The sequence below is a fragment of the Cervus elaphus genome, chromosome 4, assembly GCF_910594005.1.
Source record: "Cervus elaphus chromosome 4, mCerEla1.1, whole genome shotgun sequence".
In the NCBI taxonomy this organism is placed as follows: Eukaryota; Metazoa; Chordata; class Mammalia; order Artiodactyla; family Cervidae; genus Cervus; species Cervus elaphus.
This window is the reverse complement of record NC_057818.1, coordinates 4846391-4861845: the sequence shown is the minus strand read 5'-3', so window position 1 is coordinate 4861845 and position 15455 is coordinate 4846391. Positions and strand designations below refer to the sequence as shown.

Below are 15455 nucleotides of genomic sequence, written 5' to 3'. Positions count from 1 at the left end.
CAGCCCAAGCTTTGCCCAGTTTGCCCTGTTTTCATTGAATTTGATTCTGTTAATTGAGAGAAAGCAAAGAGTTCTTCTCAATGCGTGTTCCCTGTCCCTCCCCTGTAAGATTTCACCAACTTCCTTTTTTATCGCTGCCCCTGGTAGACTGTTTTGACCTCCAGTGAGTGCCATTTCAGTTGGTATTTTCATGCCATACTTTCTGTCCTTTCCCCAGTGGTATTGTGACTGCCGGGCTGAGGAAAACAGCTGGCAGCCAAAGAACCAGGCTTTGGGGTGAGGGAGCAGGAGTCTCCACCGACTCCAGGGTTCGGTCACCTGTGCCGACCAGGCAGATCGTGCCTCCCAGTTCTCTGCCTCTCTCATCAGAGATGAGGGCCAATGTGAGTTACTATTTTGGTTACATGTACTTTGGGGAAATTCTGTTCTAAAATAAAGGAGGGCACATAAATTATGGTGCAAAGGTTGTAAGCCCAAATATATCCAGGAATAGGAAACCTTTAAAAAGTAGATGGAGTGAACTGGAAGGCGCCTTGTCCAAAGAGGAGCCATTTTGTTGTTTGTTATTCTGGCCAATTGTTGCCAGATCTTCAGAAATTTTTGAGAAGCAAGAAAGCTGTATTTTTAGATACATGTTTAGGGGCCACGTACAGACACAGGCATTCCGTTTGTAACCTCTGGTCTAGCAGAACAGAGATGGATTTTGGCTACAGATCTGAGTTTGAGTTGTGGCTCCAGGAGGCTCTGAGTGTCTGCTCGTGGGTGGGTAAGTGCGTTTTCGGAGTGTCAGTATCCTCACCTTTGACTGAGGGTGGGGTGACACCCTCGGCACTGGGGTTGTGGCCATGAGCTGAGACACTGTCCAGCACAGGCTTGAGGAGGGCTGCTTGCCACGTGTGCTGGGCCAGCCTTGGTCTCCTGCTGCTGCTCATAAGGGACTCTCTTTTGCAGTTTACTGATCCGGATTTGCAGAGCTGCTTCTAACAAGCCTGAGAGATCATCCATAGAAGCAGCCTGTTGGGCAAATGATTTGGAGCCCCTTGCTGCACACCAGGCATTTGCTCCCATGCACCACCCCTTCCCACATCTGGAAGCAGCAGCCCATCTCTAAGGAGGTGAGGAAGCAGGGCTGTTGATCACAGAGATATATATATAGATCCTCCTACCTAACTCTTGGGGCCTTGCCTTCTCGATGTCAACCACCAGGATTTCTTTTTCTCCCTGAGGAAATAAAGATGAAAAGGGGAACTTTAAATCCCCAGTTGTGCTTTTTAAAGCATTCTACCATTCAGCCTAATGAAGAGTGAGGCTTTTGAGAATAAAAACATTTACACTGCCTCCTAAATTCTCCTTGAAGGAGATGCTTGGGCTGCCTCTGGGATGGGTGCCCTGGCTGCGCTGTGCTGGGTCTTTGGCTGCACGGTCTCTTCTCCCGTTGCAGCGAACAGGGGCTCCCTCCACTTGCAGTGCTCCGGCTCCTTCTTGCAGTGGCTTCTCTCGTTGCGGAGCACAGGCTCCGGGGCCCGCGGGCTTCGGCAGCTGCAGCGCAAGGACTTGGTGGCCGCGGTTCCGGGGCTGCAGAGTGCGGGCTGAGCTGCTCCTCGGCATGTCCGCAGGATCTGCCCCAACCGGGGATCAAACCCTGGCAAGGTCTTTACCAGAACCACCAGGGATGTCTCTCTTTCCCAACACTTAAGATAGTAGCTGTTCCAAATTGTTTTTCCTAGATATTTTTTTAAGTTTTGCTTTTCCACTTTTAGATGTTTGATTCATCTTGCATTTATTTGCATTATTTAATCTATATTCATATATATATATAAAACCAATTATAAAATAATAGATTAACAGGTTCATCCCCCTTTGATTTTTCATGCCATCACTGTTCTATTTTAAACATGGGTCTAATCTGGGTTTCTGTTGTGTCCCCTGGTTTATGTGTCTGTTTCTTTGCCACATGGCACAGTCTTAATTACTTAATTACTGCTAACACAGATCTCCCTGGCTTGTTTTGCTTAACATTTCCTTGTTATTCTTGGCTTTTGCTCTCCAATTAATGGACTTTTGCCAGCAATTGTCAGATTACACAGACACACACACCTGATTGGGAGTTTTATTCAAATTGTATTAAACTCAGAGGTTAATCTGGGGGCAACATGCATCTTTATAGTCCTGGATGTTCTCATCCTTGAATATGGTATATTAGGGTTCTCTCTTCTTTATGTCCTTCGGTAATAATCATTTTTTCCATAAAGGTCTTACATATCACATTGTTTATTCCTATGCACATAAACATTTTACTTCTATTGAAAATGAATTTTTTTCCTATAATATTCCCTAATTGGTCATAACTGGTGTGTAAAAACATCAATATTTGTGACTGATCTGGTATCCACCCGCCGTGGAGAACTTTCTTACTCTAATTTGTATAGATTATCTTAGATTTTTCTGTGCAGATTATCATGGTCTGTATATTATAGTCTTCCTTTCTGATTCTTTTGCCTCTCCTTTACTTTTCCTCTCGTTAGTTTTATGCCAGAACAAAGTTCAGAAAAGCACTGATAGCAGACTTCTTAATAGCTTCACTGAGATATAATTCATATACTATAGAGTTCACCCCTCGGATTTCCTTTTTTAGTTAGTTTTTAATAGGAATGACTCTGAAATTTTACCATATTAGGTAACCAACTGTTGCAGTCCCATTTGTTAACTGGTTCATTATTTCCCTGATAACTTGTTATGCCACATGTTTTATACACAGATCAATTTCTGGGTTTTGTTCCACTGAAGTATTTGTCTATCCCAATGTCAGTACCACACTGCCTCATTCGCCATAGCTTTATTTACTAAAATGTACATATCTGCTACAGGTTTTTTATGAATCCCCTTTATCAAATTAAAGAACTCTTAATTCACTAAGAAGTTGAATAGGTTTTGAGTTGTCTCAGGCGCTGTTCCTTCATCTGTGAGGTGACCACATAGGTTAGGTGTCTGCAGGGCCCGCACTCCTTTAGTCTGGCCTCCGGGGTTTTGTCTGGAATGAAGGATGCTAACACCTTCCATTTGTCGAGGCTTCCCTTGTGGCTCAGCTGGTAGACTTCACCTGCAATGCAGGAGACTGGGTTCGATCCCTGGGTTGGGAAGATCCCCTGGTGAAGAGAACGGCTACCCACTCCAGTATTCTGGCCTGGAGAATTCCATGGACTGTGTAGTCCATGGGGTCGCAAAGAGTCGGACACAACTGAGCGACTTTCACTTTCACTTTTCCATTTGCTGGGAGTCTTCAGTTCTGTAAAGAGCTCAAAGGTATTCTGTGTATCCCTTGACCTGGAACCAGAGCCTTGCCCACGGGCTTCACTACTGTTTCTAGGCTGCTCTTCCCAGGCTCTGCATCCGCTCCCTCCCGATTTGTTGTTGTGCAGTCCCTAAGTCGTGTCCGACTCTCTGCGACCCCGTGGACTGCAGCACGCCAGGCTCCTCTGTCCTCCACTCTCTCCCAGAGCTTGCTCAACTTCATATCCATTGAGTTGGTGACTGCATCACCCTTCCTCGATTAACAAGTGTTTGAACCTGCCTTTTGGAACTCGGGGAAGGTCATGGAGGCTAGAGTCTATTTCCCTACAAGAACGGGTCACGTGGAAAGGTTTCCATGCCCAGGAGCCACACAGGGTCCCGCTCGGTTGCAGTACTAATGATAAACTCACACAGTGCAATACTAAAATAAATGAAAAGGCTTTCTAGGAACCAGTATGGAAAGATCACCATGATATACTGTTCACTGAAAAAAGTATATCTAATATGTTCTAAGTATATATAATGTGTTCTCTTTTGTATAAGAAAAAAACATTTTGAACATATATTCACATATAATTGGACTTCCAAAAACAAATTTTGAAAAGAATGTGCCAGTAAAAGAAGTTTCCCAAAAGGTGGAGGGTTAGGGTAGTCAGAAAACAGCAGTGGGAGAAGGACTTCTTGATGTACACCTTTTTAGAGATTATATTGACCACTTAAAAAAAGTCCCTCCTGGCAGAGGCTTCCTGTGCCCAGCTGTTCTGCCACGGGCCCCACAAACCCGCCTCCTGGCCTGGCGGATGTAGGAGCGCCTTCTCTCACCCATCTAAAATAAGGTGAATAAAGGACAAGGTCACACTGCAGTGCCTTTATAAGAGGAAGTTTTATTGTTAATTATTTACCTTAATAGTTTCAGAAAGAGGAACAGATTAGCTCAGTCCAACATGACTGGCAGTTGGCAAAATCTAGTAAAGCAAGTGTTCTGATTGCTATGGATTTAATTTGGATGCTTTTAACACTTCACCATCTAACACTTCAAACATAATCCAGAATAAACGCATCATCTCCCCTTTCACTTTAATTCCCACCTCCCTCACTTCAATATGGAAATATCTTCATTAAATAAGAGTCCCAGAGGAACGAGTTCTCTGGAGGGTACAGTCACGAGGACAGTGCACAGAAAGAAAAAACGCAAAATAAAACTCTGTGATAATTTACTAGTCTAAGGAAACAAAACCTCCCAATATATTAAGAAATAAATCCAGTTACAAATGCACTGATAGGTCTATGTCAAGAGGTTCTGGTAGAGTAACTGAAAATGGCCGGCTATTTACAAGATCCACAGCAGGAACGCCGCACCAGCCCAGCGCCGGCCTCAGAAGCCGAAAGTGTTCTCGCCACTGTAGGCCACGTACAAGAATCCATCTTCATCTTTTTCCTTCTCGTAAAGCTGTCCCATAGTTAGGCTTGAAAGAGAGAAACAGAAATAACACTGAGAGTTGGAGTTAATGACTGAGTCCAGCTGTTGGGAGAAAAATGCCTTGAGGATAAGGAGGACACTACTTAAACTAGCTACTCTCTGTAACACCTCTGGTGAGAGGCTGATAAAAGGAATCAGGCCTCGGGGAATCGGGGATTAGACTAGAATCAGCCTCCTATCTCAAGGCTAGACCATCGGACTCACACTCACACCAAGGAAATCCTTCAGAAGCCAGCCCCAGCTCCCAGGGAGTGCTTTCAGAGAGCTTCCTGAACAGGGGCAGGGGAGAAAGCCGAAACAAGTATGGAACCAAGAGCCTGTCTGTGGGAGCGGAGGACAAAGGTGGGAGCAGCGCCTCCTTCCAGCTGGCCTCTGAAGATTCATAACTAGTGCCTGACAGGACGGGAACGAGTAGGTTCATGCCTGTGCAACCTCCCCCGCCAGAGACCTGTGCCTGAGACCGGCGTCGGCGCCATCAAAGGGAAGCTGCTCTCCTCGTAGGTAGAGCAAGAAGCTCTCAGGCTGTATCAGCAGCCAAAGAAGTCCTGCCTAAGAAGCCTCCATGAACAGATACTGTTCCAGCTAAGCACGCGGGGGAGGAGAGCTGGCTTTCCCTCAGCAGTACAACAGACTGCAGCAGGGGAGACCTGGGCGCGCTCCGCCATGAAGCTGAGCTGCACTGGCTCCAGAGGATAGCCTAGCGACACCTGAGCTCTGGCCACCTGAATGCACTATTCGAGATGAGCAGGAGGTCCAGACACATGCTAAACATGGGCATGACTATGTGTGGGGGGAGATGGGGTGTCAACCAGAGCCCCATCTGATGGAGCAGTCTGGGAGCCAGCTCGAGAAGTCAGAGGTCACTAGGCCCAGAAAGGTCACAACAGATGCTTCAATGCAGGACTCAGTAAAACCAGGGCAGCGGGCACACGGAGAGGGGTCGGGGCCTCCAGCTGGTGAAGACAAGGCTGCCCCATGGCCCTGCCTTGCTCCTGGCTGCTGTGAGAGCCCTCCACATCAACAGAGAGAGGCCACACTTCCATACAAAGGGGAAGTTTCCTCCTTCCCTACTCTTCCTGCCTCTCTTTAAACTTAGAGGGCTGGCTGTGTGGGTAGAGGAGAATTAGTAACAATGTAGGAGGGGATGAGTATGAATACAAAATAGCCTGTCACTGGCATCTTGTACAATAAGAACTGTGCTCTACGAGGCTCTGAGGTGGAATTTGTAAAATAAGGAAGCAGCACTGTCCACGGGAAATTTCTGCTATGATAGAAATGTACTATGTTTCTGCTGTCCAATGCAGTAGCCACTCTGTATCTGTGTTCAGCGCTTGAAAAGTGGTTCATCTGAATTGTGATGTGCTCTAAGTGTAAAACATACACAAAATTTCAAAGTGTCAAAGTACAAAAAAAAAAGATGTAAAGTTATCTCAATTTCGATTACATGTGGAAATGATGACATTTTGGGTATATCAGACAGGTAAAATATACTGTTCTTTTTCTTGTTGAATGTGGCTGCTAGAATATGTAGGATCACACAGGTGGCTTGCATGCCACTTTATGGACCGCACTGCCCTGGGACACGTGAGGACCTGGGGGCAGCCGGCAGAAGGAGGATGCCTGTTCCGAGTGGCGGGCCTCCACCTCAGCTGCAGAAACAATGGGCAGCTTGAAAAACATGCCCAAGCCCTCCCCCAGACCAACTAAATCAGAATCTCTGGAGGTAGGGCCCAGGAATCAGTAAGTTTTAAGATGTCCAAGATGATTCCTTGTGCAGCCAAGTTGAGAAACAATCCTTTTGCCAGAGGGGGAGATGCCTATCTTTAGGAGCATGTTACTAGGAAGAAGAGTGACAACCCAGGAAGTGGAGTGAGGAGCCAGCAACTAGCAAAAGGTTGGAATGAGTAGCCACGTCTCTCGAGAAGACTTTTCGCCCCGGTGGCTGGCACCCTGAGGAACCCAGCTTTTCCCTGAGAATCCTCAAAACGAGGCCAAGGGGAAAACAGCTACTGCTATCGCCACCACTCTGCACCACTTGGTACACGTGTCCAGGGTGCTCTTGATAAGACCTGAACTACAATTTCCCCAGTACCATTACCAAAGGGCCTGGAAGCAACACTGTGTGCAATTCAAAGGCAGCAACCCCTGGGTGTCTACGTCAAGTGTGGTTCCATCTGCCAGACTAAGTTCTGCTCTTCTAGCAAGTTACAAACTCAAGGACAGTGACTCGAAATCCTGCTGCTAAGTTAGAAACACACCCGAGGAGCTTTATAAACCCCCGACTCTGAATGCTGTCTGCAGTGAACAATGACCGTGGACCGACTGCTAAGGCAAGCTCTGAGACTCTGAGGGGGTTGGGGGAGGGAGGTCTATAATCATGTGGCTTTCTGTCTTTAGATTCCATTGTCTTTTGGTAAAAACTTGGGTTTCTAAATCTGTTTAATAGTGCCCTAGCAGCTACAGAGGCCAATCATAAAAATTCTAACTATAATAGCAAACACTTATGTGCCAAGCACTTGTTCTAAGTCTATTTCATACATAACTCTTTACCCTCAGAACAGTCTTAGGAGGCAGGTACAGTCATAACCCATAGTTCACAGATAATAAAAGTGAGGCACAGAGGTTAAATAATTCACCCCAGACCACAAAGCTAGGAGACATTCTTGCCACCAAGTTGTGCTGCCTTCATGTGAATACACAACTGGATCTAACAACTGAGTGTCAGCATTCTTGTACCTTCTGCAAAGATCGCCCTTAGAACAGCGCTCCTCACATACATACATGCACACGGAATCACCTGGATGTCTTGCTAAAATGCCATTTAGATTCTGAAGGTCAAGGTCAAGCCTGAGGTTCTACATTTCAAACAAGTTCCCAGGGAAGCCACTGCTGCAGCCTCTGTATCACACGCTGAGCTGGTCTTAGGGCCCCTCCTTCAGATCCTGTGTTTTGATAACTAGATGGCTTTCCCTAATGACTTTAGAGCCCTCTCGCTATTCTGTTTCTCTGCCACGCAGCATCACGCGGAGTCTACTTAGCTGGCAATAGCACTATGTCCTTATACTCAGGGTATCCCTTGGGCAGGAATTGAAAACGGACTGCTCACAACTGGGATCTAGACGCTCCAGTCTGCAGCCCATGACTGGACACCTGATTCCAAGGCTTCCCTAGGTGCCGAGAAAGCATCTGTACAGTATGATCTGAAAACAGCACTTGTGGGATCAGGCCACACACACAGAATCAGAATAACTCAGTCTAGAGCCAAAAAAGAGCTGGGCTACAAATATAGTTTAAAAATAATTTTTAAAAGAAGTCCCATTAAAAGGATAGCCAAGTGGAAGGGCAGGGATGTAAAACATGCCTCTCTTCAACACTACAGCAGAAGGCTGGTGTGTTCCTTTAGGACAAGTTCCACACACCTCTGAGAAGTTGGGCTCCCCTCTCAGAATTCAGAGGCCCAGGCCACTCAGCACTAGGCGGGCGGCCGCTGGAGCGCCAGAGCATCCGCAGGCAGACAGGCTGCTCTGACGCGTCTGTCAGGCTGACAACTCACGGGCAGCACCGCAACGCCAAGGGTTCCCGCCCAAGTTAGCGGCTACAGGAGACGCCCAGGGACGGCCCCCAGCCCGGCACTGAGGCTCCCTGCTGCGGCATCGCGTGTTACAGCCATCCAAGGACGCCGCCTTCAAGCTCTCAGTCTGACAGGGAAAAACGGGAAAATCCAACAGCAGATTTAAGGCAATCTAAGGTGTGGTGGGACCCTGAGGGACACGAACCTAAACTGCTCCCTAAAACCTTGTCCCCCACCCCTCCATTCAAGATCAAACAGGTCTAGACAAACTAACCAGTAATTAAGGCACTTTCAGAAGGACCCACATCTCGGAAGAGCCATGCTGCTGAGGACAAACGAGTTTCAAGCTACTGACAGCTGATGGATTGGGGGCGGCTGACCTAGATCTGCGGATGCCCCGTCCCTGTCTACGGCCATACCACCCTGAACGCGCCGATCTCGTCTGGATGCTCCGTCCCTGCACCAGCTTTCCTTGGCCCCAACCAAGGTCAGCTTATGGAGGCTGTGGGATCCAGCCTGACTCATGAATTGGCTGGACCGATGGGCCACCTGGCCATCCATCTGCTTTGAAGCCCACGTGCTTCCACTGGACCTGGATTTGTCTCTTTGCCAGCAGGGGAAGCAGGGTGGGGGGTGAGGGGAGAGGACAGTGGCTACTGCTGTGGACCCTGGAAAGACATGGGCCTCAAAGTTAAAGTTAATATGGCCCTATAGGCTCCCTAAAATTCTAAAATACAAAAATTAACCACTGCTTATTCTTTTTATCAGGTTTTTCTCTGATATACTCTATTCCACTGCTAAAATAAACCCTGCTTTGAAGAAGTATTTACCCAGAAATGCTCAGAAGTGTTGAATTGAAGCATATTTCTAAATAAAGTTTAAATGAACTGTAAGACATCATAACTTCTTTTACACAGTACCGTTTTAAGAGCCAGGAACAAAAAAACTAACAATAAAAGAGCCAGGAACAATTAAATACCATAATCCTAAACAGCACAGATTTCCCAACATAACATTCCCAAATTACAACATTTTAGATATACTTAATTTAATAATATATTCCAGTTTCTATTTTACACAAGGGATTAATAAGACTCTTTATCTGTGCTCTAAACAAAGACCAAAAGGTGGGCACCAATGCCAGGTCTGGGTTCCCCACTACAGCCTTGACTGGAAAATTTATACAATAATGATATTCTTTCTCAAGTCCTGTCTGCACCAAGACACGGTTTTCCTTTTGTTTCCTGCCTGATTCTAGATGCAGGCACCTAGGCAGAGAATTCAACTTTCCAATGCTAAATGGGAAAAGGTAGTTGAGATCTCGCCTTTCAAAAAAAAAAAAAACAAAACTCAGAAAGGATTTAAAATGTACAACTCTTAGGGACTTGCTTCTGTCTCTATTTCTAGAGTCAATATTAACACTGACTGCTCAAACCATAATCACATTATTTTACATGATGGTCGCCTGTATCCCGGAACACTCCCAAAGTCCACTCTAAGGCAGGAATAATGAAGTTACTTTTGCTCAGCCTCAGACATAAGCAATCCTTGTGTAGATCTTCTCGTTATGGGATGGGGGAGGGCTCATTCTTTCTCAACTCTGATTTCCCCAGCCACTCTCCAAAGGCTGCAACCCCTGGCTAACAGTTAAAGGAGGCTCCACGCTTCCCTAAGGAGGCTGGAAAGTGCTAAGGAAGAGGCTGCTGCTACCTTGGGGAGGAAGTGGTGAAGCTGAGTCAAACTGTAGCTTTAGGAAGGAGACTGACAATTTTGTTTGGGCAGGCATCAGGTGATCAGCAGTTGCATAAAGCCCAAGGATGTCACATGCCTCTTTTATTTATAAGCAAACTTGTTTTGAAGACTAAAACCCCCAAACAAAGAACTGCTGCCTTAAATGTGGGCCAGGAAGTCATTAAGTGGAGCCAAAGGCACTGAAGGATCTGGGTGGAGGGGCTGGTTGGTGTGCCTTGGGTCACCACTGTAACCTGTTTTAGGGAGGATTCTTACCAGGTTGGAAAGGCAAATAAAACAGGAGAGAAAGCAGCTTCTGCTGCCCTGAGAATCACTTTTCATTTCCAGTTCTACTTGGGGAGAGGGCATTAATTAAAACCTGCAGCCACTGTAATTGCTACATTAACATAATCTTAATGTCTCCAGAAGCCTGCTTCATTTCTTCAAGAAGTATCAGAAGATCAGAATCAAGCAAAACAAAACTCAAGGCTACAGGTCCTACTCACAAACTTCTTCCCACCAAGAAGCCAACTCTGGGAAGGAGAACACACAGGGCCGTCAAGGAGCTGCACAAGCTGCAGGTGGCATGAAGATTTATTTACCTCTACCTCCCCAACACCTTACGGGAAGCAGAAAGTGACCAGGAATGCCCAGGGCTTCCTTAGCCTCCCCTGGAGAAGAATGCACCCAGCACCACAGTGCCCAGAGGCTTGGAAGGAAGGCTGAGAGCCCAGCGGGGTGACAAGATGACCCCTGGCAACACCACAGCTTCCTAAGCTCAAGCTGTAAGCAGACCAATGGCGCCCATTAGGCAGGGCCTGGCCTTTCTCCTCAGGCAGAGCCTTGGTCTCATGGAAGGCAGACCTTCCATTCTCCCCTATCCTCTGCCAAACATCAGGAAGCAGAAGTGGCAGAGACTGGGAAAGAGAAGACCAGACCTTGAAAATAGCCAAAGTTATTCTATTCGTAGGAAATGGGACTAGAATGTGGCTTAGGCCTCTCCTGGAGCTTTCAAGGATTTTCAAAAGAAGCATATTTTGGCTACACGGGGCTAGTTCCCAGGGCTTCTTAAAGCCTTAGCTTCAGAAGTAGTACTTTTGGGGGGATAACAAAATGAAACTCAGGAGGAAGAGGGCCAGCATTTGGCTCTGTTACTCAAATCAGTAACAGAAAAGAACTGACCAGGGATACAGATTGAGCCAGAAAATTCTCCTCTCTCCACAGGAGACTAAAGCTAGGCTGTCACCTACCTCAAAGTGAATTGTAATGTCCCTGCCTCAATTCAGGCCCCAAATATCCCAAAGACTGCTTCCAGGCAGCACAACAGCAAGAACAAGAGGGCAGCTACTCTGACAGAGCAAAGGGGGTGGAAGTCTATAAAGAGCCGTCTCCGGGTACCTGAGGCTCAGACAGTGTACTCTCAGAGTCCAGGACTGAGCCTGGAGAGCGAGCGAGCAGGCAGGGTGCTTAACTGAAGCTAAGCCTCAGCAGGGCCCACAGGCTCCTGGGGAAGAACGACAGGACTTATTTCACAGATCATTTGGAGAAAAACCTCATTTCAGGCTTCAGTTCTACTGATGGCTTAAGCCTAATTAAGTCCTGAACTATTTAAAGCGATTCTTGGGTATCTGAGGCTGAATTTCATCTTTTTTTTAAAAGTCCAGGCCTTGCTCTGTTTTCTTACCCAAAGTGCACACACATCCATTGCAGCCCTTTCTTCTTTTCCTTGAGCTCCTGATGTCAGGAAGCACAAAATTCAGATTTCTAATCAGGATCTCTAAGAGTTTTCAGACTCCCAAAGTTTTGAGTTCTGTAAGCAACCAAGCAGATGTCCAATACCAGTAAATACCCCTCACCTGGACTGTGGGACTGTCTTATCCACAAACAGGAAGATCGCCTTTTCAGAAGGAAGCTGGATCCTTTTCCTGATGATCCACATGAACTGAGCCACAGTGATGTCGGATGGAACCAGATACTTCCGTTTGTCAATGTCAACAATCTGAGAGCCTGAGACCTTTTCCACAATCACCTGCGAAAGCAAAGGTCATGACTGGATTGCTAACGTGAGGCTCTGGGCGTGCATTGCTGGAGTGCTGATAAACAGTGTGTGGGCAAGGAGGTGGGTGGGCAAAGGCATAACATGAGCAAATATGCCCCTGGCTTAATAAACCACACACTCTGGAGGTTAAGAATTGATATAAATGTGTTACAGGGAAACAGTAAGTGCTTTTCTGTGGTCAATTATTAATACAGCTCCCATCCCTGATCTCAGCATGCATAAGAGAAACACAGCCCTCACTACAAAGCTTTTCAATATTTTGTCTGGGCAGACGTGAGAGTATCTGGTGAGGGGTTCCTCTACAGCCTCTTACTCCAGGGCCCCAGAATGGATCTGCCTTCACAATACAGGGGAATTAGGATCTCAAAGAACACAGGAAATGAGAAGGGACAGATCAATGGGGATGACTGGCAACCCCAGGCAGCCAAGGACCAAGCTCTTCACTTGGCCTGTTGCTTCTCTGAACTAAGTTTCAAATCTATCCCTCCTGCCTCTCCCCAAAGGAACTGTTCATAAGCAGTAAGCTACAATAACAGGCCTGGATGTCCTCAAAAATCAATAAGGGTTACAGAAACTATCTCTCCCATCATGGGATAAATACAGGATAAGTATTATTGATCAGTGGCGGCTCAGATTTTTCTTTCTTTTTTTTTGGTCAGGAAAGGATGACAGGGTCAGGGTGAGAAAAGGGAACCAGAAGTCAGGTAAAGAGGAAGGCACAAAGTTGAAGATGAATGCCCTGAGACTGAAGTACCACTTCCAAGACCAAAGTGAACGTCTCCCTCCACCACCATTCCCTAAAGTGACTGTGACCTGTCGCCCTGTCCTAGAACATCGTTTCTTACATAATTGGCTAGGGAGCCCAGAGGCCGCAGACAGCTCGCTGGCCTAGATCGCGAGGTTCAGCACCAAAGCATCCTGAACAGCATCCAGTTACAGCCCCTCAAGCCGCGGCCCTCGACGGCCCCTTACCCATTGTGGCCCATCTGCCCCCACAACCGTGACTGGAGTCTAAACTTGTCAACTGTTGAGCAGCCTGGGGCCCCACCACCGGTCCTAGACGGCAGGGGTGGCAGCGAGGCGAGGGGGCGGGGAACGCACTCACCGGAACCCGGTCGGGGTATTTCGCTCGGATCTTCGCAGATTCCACGCATCTGTGTTCTGAGGGAGAAACACACGGGACTGACTGCCGCGCCTGCCCGCCGGCCGCCTCCCAGAGCCCCGGCCCTCCTCCCTCCGGGACCTGCGCACACCCCTGGTCCTCTAGGGCGTCCGGGCGGGCCCGGTCCTCGGGGCCCCGGCTCGGCAGGGCCCGCAGAGAGCGGCCTGAGGCGGGTGGGCAACCGCCCGGGGGGCCAGGACCTCAGCCGCCCGAGCCAGGAGGGAAGCACCCGCCCCGCCCGGCCCAGCCTGGGGAGGCCTGAGTGGGGGAGGGGGCCCCCGCCGCCCCCGCCCCCACGGCCGGGCCAGCGGCCGAGCGCTCACCCAGCGAGTGGTCCTCCTTGAACATCCACTTCATGGCGGCGGCGAAGAAGGGACGCAGCCGGCTCTCGGAGCCGCGGAGCTCAGCGAACCAACCACGACAACAACGACGGCGGCGGCGGCGGCGACTACACGGCAGGCGGGACTTCCGGCTGCCGGAGCCTAGCAACCGGGAGGGGCGGGGCTTCCGGCGCCGCTCGCCGGACACCGCCTCAAAGGGCGTGTCAAGGGGCGGGGCAGGAGAGGGGCTTAGAGGGGTACTCGGCAGAGGGGAGGATAGAGCGGGCGATCGGGAGGTCTGTGAGGGATACTGATGACTGCAGAGAGAGTATTTGAGAGCTGATAGCAGGCGTGGGGTCTCGGTGGACGTTAGTGAAGGGAAGAGGTGAGCAGGGGTCCGGCTGACAGAATAGAGCCCTTACAGGAGACTTCAAAAAGCAAGTCTGACTGGGGCGTTGTTGACGAGAGGGCAATTTTGTAGGTTTGAATGACAGAAGAGGGTGCTCTGATGGCCAGTGATAGCAAGGGGTCTACTTAGGGCTTTGACACTTTGGGGAGGAGTCTTTGGAATGACTGCAGGTTCAGGGCTCAATTTGAGGGATGTGACTGGTTTGAGGGGGCTGTGTAGGGAGGGGTACCAGAGGAGTTAGAGGTGACTGACTGTCAGACGCAGAGAATTCCCCTGATACCTAGTCATGAGGTGGGTTTCTTTGGCATTCAGCATGAAATTCAGCCTTCACAACCTAAGGGGGGTGTGTGTGTGTGGCCCGCCTGACCATATGCCTTCAGGTTCTCCAGTGATGTCATTGCTTTCTTCCTCCAAGACTCACTAGGGCAGTGTGCTCTAGTTCATCCATCTTTTTATGAGCTGGTGAATATGTAAGAAGATATTCACTTAATTGGGCACGTGATCCTTGCCACGTGCTTGTGATTCTGATGCATCTGAAAAGCTTGTATGTTTGGACATTGTCATTTATCATTTCCTAAGTTGAAATTCCTGATGGATGCTGTGGAATATAGCTTCATTCTAGAAGTATTTCTTGTTATTTTAAGATTGCTTCCTTGTTTTTTATGAAAAATCCTTTGAATTTCATGCCTAGAAACTTTTGTTGTTGCATGTAAGAGCACTGTTCTAAGTATTGGAGAAAAGCAGTAAACAGAACAGACAGCACTTCCACTTTTACAGAGCTTGCATTCTAGTGGGACAAAATGAAAAAAATATATGTTGGGTAATGATAGGTACTGTTTAGAAAAATAAAGCATACTTGGTGACTAGTGAGTCACATGATGGTGGGATCGAATGTTAATTAGATAAAGTGGTTGGCATATTTCTGGGAACGGGAAGGAGTCCCGTGTGACTGGAGCTGAATACATAAGAAAGTGTGCACTAGGAAGTGAGACCAAAGAGATCTAGAAAAGTGTGTTGAACTTTGAATTCCATTTGAAGAACTTTGGGTTTCATTTAGAATGAGATGAGAAGGCAGTGGAGGGTTATAAGCAGAAGTGTGACATGACTTTCCTAGCTTCTGTGTAGCCAGTAGATTATAGGGTTGAGGATGGAAGTAAGGGAACGGTTAAGAGGCTATTGTGATAATCCAGGTATAAGATTATGTTGGTTTAAACCAAGATAGTATCTGTGGGGGTAATGGGAAGCAGCTGTGTTCTAGATACATTCTGAAGGTAGATCCAACAAAATTTGCTGAGCAATTGAATATGATTCATGAGGAACAAGTATAAGTCAGGGTTTTGGAAGAATTGAGTTGTCATTTACTGGAACAGTGTGGAACCTGAGGGGTGGGGTGTGCAAATCAAGAGTTTGGTTTTGAATATATTAAGTGTTA

The 15455-nt window shown here is 47.7% G+C and overlaps 1 protein-coding gene across 1 annotated transcript; it reads right to left on the bottom strand.

Moving 5' to 3' along the window:
- Nucleotides 1–4155: 4155 nt before the first annotated feature.
- GABARAPL2 (GABA type A receptor associated protein like 2) lies at nucleotides 4156–14212 on the bottom strand. The gene is made up of 4 exons (XM_043898085.1): nucleotides 13618–14212; nucleotides 13238–13293; nucleotides 11930–12102; nucleotides 4156–4757 (listed from the first exon to the last, which is right to left on the bottom strand). Exons 1-4 carry the CDS (start codon nucleotides 13649–13651, stop codon nucleotides 4667–4669), a joined length of 354 nt encoding a protein of 117 aa, XP_043754020.1. The 5' UTR covers nucleotides 13652–14212; the 3' UTR covers nucleotides 4156–4666.
- Nucleotides 14213–15455: the final 1243 nt, after the last annotated feature.

Bases quoted from the DNA above. Each gene is read 5' to 3' on its own strand.
- GABARAPL2 (XM_043898085.1), bottom strand. From the start codon at position 13,651: ATGAAGTGGATGTTCAAGGAGGACCACTCGCTGG. The intron at 13,294-13,617 runs GTGAGCGCTCGG...TTTCTCCCTCAG, and splicing joins CAAGGAGGACCACTCGCTGG to AACACAGATGCGTGGAATCT. The intron at 12,103-13,237 runs GTGAGTGCGTTC...TTGCTTTCGCAG, and splicing joins AATACCCCGACCGGGTTCCG to GTGATTGTGGAAAAGGTCTC.